The following is a 10948-nucleotide window of genomic DNA, read 5'->3' as shown; positions in this document are numbered from 1 at the left end:
CCGCGTATGGCGACTTAGAGAAGCAAACGCAGGTACATTACATCTGCAGGCAGTAGCTTATGAAGGCACCAAAAAATATCCCCTCGAGGCTCGAACCACTCATCCCTGCAGATCCCGCTCCGGCTTGAACTCGTACATCGGCCAGTCACACAAGATCGTCTGTTTCACAAACCTCGGCAGGTGGCGGTAGAGTATGAGAGGGAGCGGGAGCAGGATGGACGTCTGCGCGCGGTACGCCTAGTAGATCTCCCACGCGGAGTTCTCAGCGAGCCTTGCGACGGGCGTAGTGGAGCTGTCGTCCTCTATGTTGCTTTCAACTGTCCTACGCGTCGCCGAACTGTGGTCTTCCTCGGACCCTGGCAGAGGGTGCGAGAGCAGGTAGAACTTGCGCGCTTGCGGCTTTTCGGCAGTCGGGAGGCCAGAAGCGAAGAGGAGCAAGCTGGGTGGAGGGGAAGAGTTAACGGTGCGTGATAAGAACATCAGATCGATGGAACGTACGACATGGTGGAAAGCGGGGACACGACCGCACCATACTGTGCAGCCTTGGTAGATGGGCTGAGGCTGCCGTGCAGACTAGGAGTGACGCAGATGAGCCAGATTCTTCACCAGCAGAGCATCCTGAAACGTTTACAGATAAGATTCGTCCAGTAATTATAAGAGAAACTTGATACTCACTCGCCGAAATATGACGGATGGCGTGACCACTTCCATAGACCGACCTACTTGTCACGTAGAATATCAGAATGGTGCGAAATATCACATAAATACGAACTACATACATTGATCGGCTTGTCCTTCGGCGGATTTGAGGCCTTGTACATGAACTACAAGTTGTGCGAGCAACGAATGAGCGGTTGATAGACGTGCATCGGATAAGTGCGACACTGACCTTACGCAGGTCCGCGGAAGTCTCAAAGCTCCAACCAATCCAGAAGAAAATGACGCCAAGAATGTCGGTCACCTTGCCCCATACTGCATATGATGAGTGCTCCGAAAGCGCGGGGGAGTTGAGGATTGTCAGAGGAAGCGAGATCGTCCATACCTAAGAGGGTCAATACAGTATCAGTAGACTGTGAGTCGGAAGGTCCGTTCATGCTTACCCAAATTATTTGACCTTGAGATACGTATAACGCAGAAGTAAGCCATGTTCGCCACAAAGAGATGGGAATGACCTACCGACCCAGAATCCTGCGGTAACACAGTGTCAGATAAATATGAATGGGAACAAGGAATCTGCACATACCGAGGAATTTAAAGAAATGGGAACGTATATCATCAAAACGACTATCACTCCCATACTTAAGCACTCGGTATAAGAGGAAAGCTACATTCATTCCCACTACTGTCAGCACGGAGCGGACAAAGTGAGTCATGACGTACTAGCCAGACGGACGGCTCAAACCATTACAAATACATTCGCGATGATGTTACGAGCAGAGAAATTGCCACCGAGAAGCCAAGTGAGCAACGCTGTGTGTCATTATTCCATCAACAGTATGGATTTGGCCGATGATGGGAGATACGCACACAATATAAACACATTTGAACCTTCCACAAATGAGGAGTCAACACTGAATCCTGACTGCTGAACAGAAAAATCACCGAGTACGCACCTCCAGTGAAGTCTGTGATCTTGTCAAACTAGCAGCACGGAGGAAAAATGATGTTAAAAACGGCCGACCTCCCATTAAAAATACAACTTGCTCACCTGGAACGTCCATGCGATAGCGAAGCCTAGGAGCTGATACCCAATGGTGACGAGGAGGCTAATAGAGAGGTAAAAATGGTCAAGGACGAGTATTGGTGTCATGACGAGGACGTTGAAAAGCCGTCAGAACTCGAGATAGCCTAAAGGGTACAGTTATTGGAGCGGGAAAAGATGAACGTGTGGGTTACGGAAACAATGTCGATAGGCATGAGGACTGTGGTGTGTCTATTTACATGGCGGTATTGGAGTTGTGGGCGATGGATCGCGGAGTAGCCAGCCGCCGTCAGCCAGAAACCACACGGTCACGTGCAGGCGGCGTGCGCGTGTCTTTGGAACGCAGTGAAAGTAGAGAGCAAAAGGAAACAGGCGCATATACGGATCCATTATGCATGCATGATACAATAGCACAAAGGAAACAGACCGGAAAGTACCGTACGACATACTTCCTATGTCTCGCCGCCACCAGACAGACCCGCCGCCCAGCATATCCCACAACAAAGATGGGGGCAGTACAAAAGCGCGTCCTCAATCGCGCCATCATTCTCGTCGTCCTCCACACCACACAAACCATTGGATCTTTGGTAGATTTCCAGTTCCCCTATCCGACCATTGTCATCTCACCAACACCACACCACCATCTTCATCACTGCCATCTCAACTCTCCCAGCAGGTTGCACACGCCGTGAACGGTTCCGTGACAGCAGTAACATGCAATTGAAATACCGAACAGCCATGGAATACACCCACATCATCTGCTCACAAGGGGACAGTCGGTAGCGCGACGTCCACAAGCGATGACCGCGGTGAGGCTGATCGTTGGGAGCGCAAGCTTCTCGCGCCCCAAGACAACAGGCGTGGGCATCCATTGACGCGAAGCTGATGCCTCCCAGTTGCGCACGTCATCAGTGGCCGATGCAACGGTGTAGTTGTGCAGCGGGGTGACAGGCATGGGAAGAGCGCGGACGATGTAGCGCACCTTCAGAGACCATCTGCATCTCTGAAAAGGGACGATTGCGGTTACAGAGCTGCGTGCAGATGATCCCTCTACACGGTGGAGGGGAAGGGCGCAGAGCATCGCATCCATCTGTCAGCCGAGAGAGCGACCACACAACGCGGAGACTCATCGCGTTGTGCAGCCAGGTAGCAGGTTCGGTAGGAATGGCCGGACGTTCTCCATCTCCCGCCACCAAGGTGCGGCAACGGCAAGCACCTTGGACAATTCCATTCTCTTTCGTCGTCCACCCGCGAGGATGTAGTTCCCAACGATGGTGGAGGAGGTCTCCTTATACACCATAGAGGACAGAGGATGAAGATGGTCGGGATGTGTCACCTCTGCGTTGGTGGATGAGATGCCCAGTGCTCGTCTCCAGTTTTTACCATCCTCCACCTCACTCGCTCTCCACATTGCAGCCCCTGCCGCTCCTCCGATGGTCGCATGGTGCGTGAACGCGATTGCGCGTGGCTCTCTGCGTCCAAACGGGGAAGCGCTGACAGAGTCGGCACCACGTCTCTGGCTGACCACTCCCTTTGTCGCTGAAGGAGGTGCGGTTGCCTTGAAGACCGGCTTCCATCGGATAGTCGCAGTCGGACACTCGTACGAGCTCTGTCGTTATGTGAGATGCGAGACGAGTAGGCGAGGATCCAGGGGATTCTCATCGTCGTGAGGAGAGTATCTTGGAGGCAGATCTGTGAAATGGTGGATTCAGGTGAGGTTCGACCAGGAGGCAGGCACTCCTTTTATACCGCACAGGAGGCGGACAATGCAGTCTCAGGAGGGGTTGGCGGCGCCGGGCGACGCCGCCTCTACACTGCAACCTTTGTGCGCGACAAGACAAAGGAAGATCGAATTATGTGTATGCTTTATGGGTGCGTAGACTCACTTGGCGCGTTCCGGGTGAATGCTGATAGGCATTGCAGAGAAGTTATATAATTATGCAGCATCTGAATGAGGATATAATTGTGTTGACGAACCGCATTCGATCTATGTCAACTGCCTTGCCCATCCCTCAACCACTCACCGACCGCTATACAATTCGAATATGATGGGTGCGCTCAATGAAGCCAGCATCAAGCATCCGCTGGCTGTGCACTCCGAGGTGACCACATTCAGCACGAACGACACATAGAATTGTTTCACAGATCTCGGAATAAATTGCTCGATGAGACTCAGCCACCCGAGTTGCACGCAGAATCCTGACTAGATCCGCTTGCACAGAGATATAAGGTACAGCCTGAAGTAACGACCTACAGAACGCGAATCGCAAGGCGAAACAGAACCTCTACGTTGAAGCGCAAGGGCGCCTCTCGCCAGAACGTTGTTCTTGCGCATCTGCTAAGGATAAGACGTGAACGTTCGAATCCCGAAAGTGCTTTTGAACGAGCGTGGCCGCTGCCTCCCGTTAAGCAGATGGCGTAGTGACGAAACTACAAGGTTTTCGGGAGGGTGCCACTGAGCGAATCCGGGAAGAACGGTGGGCTTCCTCGTAATTCTCCGCAGCACAAGACAAGTCTCGTTCGGGGACTCCAAAGTATATTTGGTCCTCGTCGCTGTTTTGACGGTAGACTCAAAGAGATCTGACCAGCCTTGTGGGGCATATCTACTTGGATTGATTGCGCAACTTACTGGAAAAAAAGGCAGGTGTGTTCAGACTATATGAATGTCAGCGTTTCAATTCTGTAGAACGGCGAGGGAGCTATTCGAGCGTCAGATTTGAGGCCTGAGCGCTGAGCAACACTCCCTACCATCGATCACGAATTTTCTCACGTACTAAGCGCCTCATCTTGCTCTCTTCTCCCACCGCTTGCGACGAGTCCGTCAGCGGAGTGCTCGTCGCGCCCAAAATTCTTGGCTTGTCCACCCAGTCTACCTTCGCTTTGACGTCTGGGAGGTGGGAACGTCCTCGTATTAGTAGACTACCCGATCTGGCCGACAGGGATCTCAATTGCGTGATCTATGGAGTCGGATGCATGGAGGTTATGGGCAAGGATACGGTGAGTGATGCTCTAGAGACTAGGAACGGTGATGCTTAACGAGGTTGACCAGCATCTGCTTTTGAGTTTGTGTTTTGCATCTTGCCTGCCATTTTTTTCTACTTTGCACATGTCCGAGTGCACGAGCGCATGGTCAGAGTTTGACGTGGAAATATCTTTGCGAGCGACAATTTGTACCGTCCTGCGAGACCTTTCGTTGTGAACACTTGTCACTGCTAACACCGGACGACGTCCTTCTTGCACTCTTTGCAAGCTGATCGATGGAACATGCAGTCTACATCTCGGAATCGCAGGATGACAGCTTCTGTTGATTAGACTTTCACGAAGTTTGTGCCCCAGAATACGTGCGTTTTTGAGGTATGTCGTATTCATACATTTTTCGCTTCGAATGGTATCTTCTCCCACTTGGATAGACAGCCGACGGCCCCCTTCACCAGTGAATGCTCGCCATATGCAGTTGTATCGCGGTCGGTATATAGCTGACTATATATCGATTGCCATACAATTCACATGGTTTGAGTGGACGCTCACATACGCATGAGTACTTTCTACCTTGTCCGGCCGTGCACAAGGTGTGGCATTCGGCCAGCGCGGCTTATATTTTCCGAATCTGGGTTGTCCGCAGTACGTGCAGTACAAAAGAGGGCGTGTTTCCTGGTATATCCTCTCGCCACTTGTAGCAGTTACACCACTTCCATCTTTCCTATCAGGTACAGCATTCGCTATCCATGATAACTCCCCTCGGCATCAAAATACCTCACAAACGGCAAGTGCTTCCAACTGTGACTTGGGGTATTATTGCCTGACATATTCACTTTATGCTTCTGCGCGCGTAGATGTCCCTTCCCGCTGCTTTCTACTTTATGGCGGCGCTTATTGGACAATACAATCCCGGGCGGGTTTGTAGGAACGCGTCCACGTGATCGCATTCCACGCGTCGAGTCACACCCAGTCACGCGATCCAAGGGCGAATATATTTCTGCAAGTCACGCTGTCGTGACGTCTATCTACGTTATGTGCTCAATGAACCTCCACATCTCCACACCCTCCAGCCGTTGAGTGCCATGATTTTAAGACCAGCCCACATCTGCTATAGAAATGCTGCATAATGGGTCTATCGATCCGAGTGGATGCCACGGGCATCGCGTTTATACTTCGCAAACTGGCGATTATACTGGCCAATTTGTTATATGCGACTCAAGCATCAGGTCAGTATCAAATCCGCCTTAAATTGAATCTATCCACTATCTCGGTGCTCCGCACCTTTTTATGTGCAGACGACTGCAAGCTCCAGATCTGGCGATTGGTGACCTCGCCGAGGACGCTCAGTGCCATGCGCATTACCTGGCTTCAACTGCCGAGTCTACGGCGGGGGCTCCGCGTGCATCGACGGGGCTGTACATCGATCCGACGGATGCGCCATCGCGTTGACACCCTCAAGAGTCACGTTTGTACAAGCCACAATATTGACTCAATGCTTAATATCATATGAAGATAAGTCCGTTCACCGTCTCTGTGCTCCGTGTGCTACTACATGTTAGCTGCGTACAGACGTGTGTGCGATATCATGATACAGATGCAAAGACAGCGGGAAACGTAAAGAAGCGTAAAATAGCAATGAAAAGCGGAAAACACCCCGGTTCCCGCCGAGGACAACCCTGATGTGCTGAAAATGAGACTGGTGCGTCACAATCCACTCGTCCCGCCTTTCCCCTCTGCTCCGCATTATCGGCCCTCCAACCCTAACCCACTCACGAAGCGACGAAGATAGGATGTGTCGAAGGGACCCGGAAGACGAGGACGAACGGCAATGACGCGGATGAATGGCGATGACGCGGATGAACAGCAATGACGTGGATGAACAGCAATGACGTGGACGAGTAGCAATGATGAGGAAGAATGGCAATGATGCTGGGCGAATGGCAACGATATATGGACGAATAGCAAGGATGCGGACGAATCGAAAGCGCGAGACCGATGGCATCGACGATGAATGAGCTCCATTTGAGAGGACGAGGACGGGCGCGCCAAACACGACGCGCACGCCGTGTCCCCTCCACAATAAATTAACCGAACCATCTCATGAATCTTTCCCGCTCCGGCTGGGTGGTGACCATCAGCATCCCAGAGCTCGGTCAGGCCGGACACCTATAATGGTGGAAGATTTTTGACAGGAAGATATAGGGGGGTAATGATGCGCCCCGACGTCGCAGGGAGCCACCCAAAATGAAGTCCCCGGCAAGCTTCGACAATTGGTTGGCGAGCTGTTCGCGCGTGTCCCAAAAACCTTTGACGATCAGGTTTACCGGTTTTTCAACCTGGAGCTGACGCGCTCCGCTCCAGCTTGAGCTATAAAATGAACTATTAAGACATAAATGTCAGTGTTCAATGAATGAGGCACACGGAGGAACGAACACACTTCGTAAGATAACGCGTGCGGAAACGTACGCATAGGGAACATCGGGGTCGAGGTATAGCGGTTGGCATTTGTTGGGTGGCAGAAGCGGGGGATTGAGAGACAGGACTCGCTAGGTGCCCTCTTTTATAGAGGGATGGCAACGGCGCTTACCAATGTACAAACAATGCATGGATCCAAACAAGCGTGACCGCCACTTGTTTCGGTACCCAAGGAAACGGCGACGATGACGTGTTTTCGGCTTATTGCTTATTGTTCGCAGCTTTGAGGTCTTCCGACGCTTGAATATTGAACGCGAATAAAGCTGTAGCTTGTAAGTGTTGCAGGTAGTCGACAAGTATACTTTACCAAACAACACCCTCTATGTGCCTGCCGACCGCACCGGCCACACTCCCAGGAAGATGTGTCGAGACATTTTTCGAAGGAAGTGTTCAGGAGCTCCATAAGCTTCGAGCGGTCGACCGGTGAGCGATTCGGGACATATCGCGGAAGACCTTGTATGCGCATCCCATCTGGTCCTGTAGAGTACTTCGCGGCGACTGGCGGATAAAGTCGAATTTGCCCGTGCACCGCTCACGAATTGCGGGCCTTCTGAGGATGCAGTGAGCGAGTAGCAACTGGATCAAGGTAATATGTGGGACAGATGAGCGCACCCGCTCAGAGAAAACGTTTGTGCACTTCTATGAAACAACGCAGTGCCAATACCTAGCAATCGTCAGCCCGAGCGCAGAACAAGCGAAGCGAAAGTTGGATCTTACTGTCCAAGAAAGTGACAGAGAGATGGCGCAGATCCTGTCGAGTCCGTCGGGCATTAGACATGATTATGAGAGCCATTTGGAGACGAGAACGACTTACTGTGATCACTAAACGCGCTAGAAAGCCAATGACAAGAACACTGAGTCATTCACTAACTGCTTCGCACTCAGACGCGTCTGCTGTGACCAGTAGGCTTCTGGCATACCGACGCTGACGACATGTTTCCGACATGTACTTATACCCATCCCGAGTAATCGGGTCAGCTGTAACTGCCAAGTAAAAGGTGATATGTTCGCAAATACACAACTGTCCTCCCCGTATTGAGAATCTTGATGCACAAGGGAAGACCGAGTGTGAAGCTCTTGTCGCGCTGGAATGAAGTACGCGCCAATAAGCGTTGGGTTCCAGTGCCTATAGTGTACATCGACGGCGCCATCACCGGGATGCCTATCCTTGGATTTTACAGGCGCACCTCTTGTAAATTGGCGACACCCAACAGCCTCCTTGATGCTGAACTCACTGCCTCCGGTCTTGCCACTAGTTCTCCTGGTGTATGGTGTGACCCTGTTTATTTGCGATATAATCCCGCGGTGAGGGTACAGTCGCTTCTCTCTGACCGTCACTTGCAAGACATTGTTTGGTCTTCTAGGGACAGTATTGCCGAGTCGCTCTCTTCCAGGATGGAGCATGAATGTTGGCGATCACTGGCAGCGCTGCGAAAGGGCAGATCCGGACTTGAGCTTGAATCCTACTTTCTGAACATAGGAAAACAGGAGTTCGCAAACGATACGATGAGCAGAACGTCCGGCAGACTTGGGTATTGTAGAATCCAGGACGACGGCGGTTAGAGTCTCATCCGATGCGCGTTGTGGAGTGTCACTCGGTGCTACCATACAGGACTGAATGGAATATCTTTGCAATGGACTGGATGCGCGCCGTGACGCAGGCTATCCCATGTGCATACGTGACGCCGAGGAAACACTGATCGGGTGGCTGAAAGAGGAAGGCTACCTTCCTGCTGTGCCAACGCGCGAGCGTCCTCTCCTCTCAAATCTCAAGGTCACACGTCTCACATCTAGCCAGATACTCGCATCAAGGATGGGCTCACGACCACATTTTTACAGAATAGAGCGAATTATGCTTCGATTGAAGGAAAGGAACTCTCTATAAAGAGCTCGTCTGAGTTACAGAGTGGATAGAACCTACAGAGATTCAGAGGACAGGTAGCTATTCTACGCGAGAATACAAATTCACTGAGGATTGCGAAGATGCGAAGACGTAACCAACTACCAAATGAGGTGAAACGTCAAGGCTCGGCACCGCATCGACTTCTTCGTCCGAGTCGGAGCATGACGTGAAAGCAGAGGTGTTACCGCGCAGTGGCAGAGCCTGCCGGATCGATGTAGGAGCGTGCAAGCCAAATGCGTTGAACGGCGTGAGATAGCCAAGATAGGTGTGTGATCACAGTCACAGAGGATGGTGTCCATGGTACAGGACTGTCCGCACATCGTGGCCCCTGAACGATATACCTCCTGAAATTCGCACTGTGTCAGGCATAACGTCGTTATACCCTTCTACCGACCTTAGGTTAGGTTGGCTAACCTAACCCTACCGGCTTTTCGACCTGGGTGCCGTCGAACCACTGCAGTCGCAATTAACGTCCATCAGGATGCGTTCAAAATTGGACTGCAAAAGGGAACATACCATCAGGACGACATGGATTGACGATAGTCCTGTGTTCTCGAAGACACGGTCGTTCACGCCACGCATCCGCACAAAAGGCCCAGCTGGTCGATAGGGATGCCGCAAACATCGCCAATGCTGAACAGCACAGACTTCCCGGTTGTCCACTTTGCCACGGGAGCAGGCATTGGGAGCTCAAACCGCGCACGCCCGGATGCCGGAGGAATTTTCCCTGGAGACACGTCCATCTAAACCAAACGGTGGGGCCTGGGAATTGTAGGCCCCGGTTGGCACTGCAGCAGTGTGGGATTGCCCCGCAATCCACTCCAGCGAAAGGCATCCCTTGCCCTATACCGGGTCCGAGGGTGGAGAACCAGAATCAAAGGAAACTGGATTCCAGTGCCAGCACCAGAAGAGTGTTGCATGTTCATAAGAAATGGAATAAAAAAGATACGACGAGGGTCGCGATGTCAACGGCGCCGAGCCGTGTAGGATGACACCGCAGGGCATCGAGCGGCACCAGTGTGAATCCCTTGACACGACTAGACGGACGTTGAGGTTGTGGAAGACAACGAATGTCGTCCGTGGTTGAAAACTTGGTTGCTTCTGGTATCTGGCGAAGAAAGTGTTATCAGTCGAGAGAGCTAAGGCACCCGGAGAAACGAACACACTCTGTAAGATAACGCGTGCGGAATTGTACGCATAGAGAACCTCGGGGTTGAAGTATAGCGGTTGGCGTTTGTTGAGTGGCAGAAGGGGGGGGATTGAGAGAGAGGACTCGCTAGGTGCCCTCTTTTATAGACGGATGGCGACGGCGCTTACCAATGTACAAACAATGCATGGATCCAAACAATGACAAAAGCGTGACCGCCACTTGTTTCGGTACCCAAGGAAACGAGCAATTTTAGTAAGTGCAAGGGCGACGATGACGTGTTTTCGGCTTATTGCTTGTTGTTCGCGGCTTTGAGGTCTTCCGACGCTGGAATATTGAAAGCGAATAAATCTGTAGCTCGTAAGTGTTGCAGATAGTCGACAAGTATACTTTACCAAACAACATCTCCATGTACCTGCCAACCGCACCGGCCACACTCCCAGGAAGACGTGTCGACACATTTTCGGAATGAAGTTTTCAGGGGCTCCATAAGCTTCTAGTGGAAGAACGGTGGGCGATTCGGGACATGTCGCGGAAGAGCTTAGGGTGGTATGCATCCCATCTGGTCCTGTGGAGTACTTCGCGGCCACTGGTGGATACTGCTCATGAATTGCGGGCCCTGTTAGGACAAGCGAGTAACAACTGGGTCAAGGTAAAATGTGGGACACGTAAGCACGCCAGTTCAGAGAAAATGTTTATGCATTCTTCGTCTATGAAACAACGCAGTGCCAATACCTACGTA

General features: G+C 51.7%; 2 protein-coding genes across 2 annotated transcripts; both read right to left on the bottom strand.

Moving 5' to 3' along the window:
• Window positions 1-237: 237 nt before the first annotated feature.
• On the bottom strand, window positions 238-503 carry SCP_0200620 (hypothetical protein; the record flags this gene model as incomplete). Its single annotated transcript, XM_027753977.1, has 2 exons — window positions 238-439; window positions 499-503. 2 exons carry the CDS (start codon window positions 501-503, stop codon window positions 238-240), a joined length of 207 nt encoding a protein of 68 aa, XP_027609778.1.
• A 99-nt stretch (window positions 504-602) lies between these two features.
• Window positions 603-1810, bottom strand: SCP_0200610 (hypothetical protein; the record flags this gene model as incomplete). The annotated part of the gene is made up of 12 exons (XM_027753976.1): window positions 603-618; window positions 676-719; window positions 780-824; window positions 890-1042; window positions 1101-1114; window positions 1177-1188; window positions 1244-1324; window positions 1381-1395; window positions 1450-1470; window positions 1528-1548; window positions 1614-1641; window positions 1709-1810. 12 exons carry the CDS (start codon window positions 1808-1810, stop codon window positions 603-605), a joined length of 552 nt encoding a protein of 183 aa, XP_027609777.1.
• Between the last annotated feature and the right edge of the window lie 9138 nt (window positions 1811-10948).

This window comes from Sparassis crispa (assembly GCF_003851025.1).
Source record: "Sparassis crispa DNA, contig_000001F, whole genome shotgun sequence".
Classification (NCBI taxonomy): Eukaryota; Fungi; Basidiomycota; class Agaricomycetes; order Polyporales; family Sparassidaceae; genus Sparassis; species Sparassis crispa.
The sequence above is the reverse complement of the archived record's forward strand: the minus strand, read 5'-3'. Positions and strand labels throughout refer to the sequence as shown.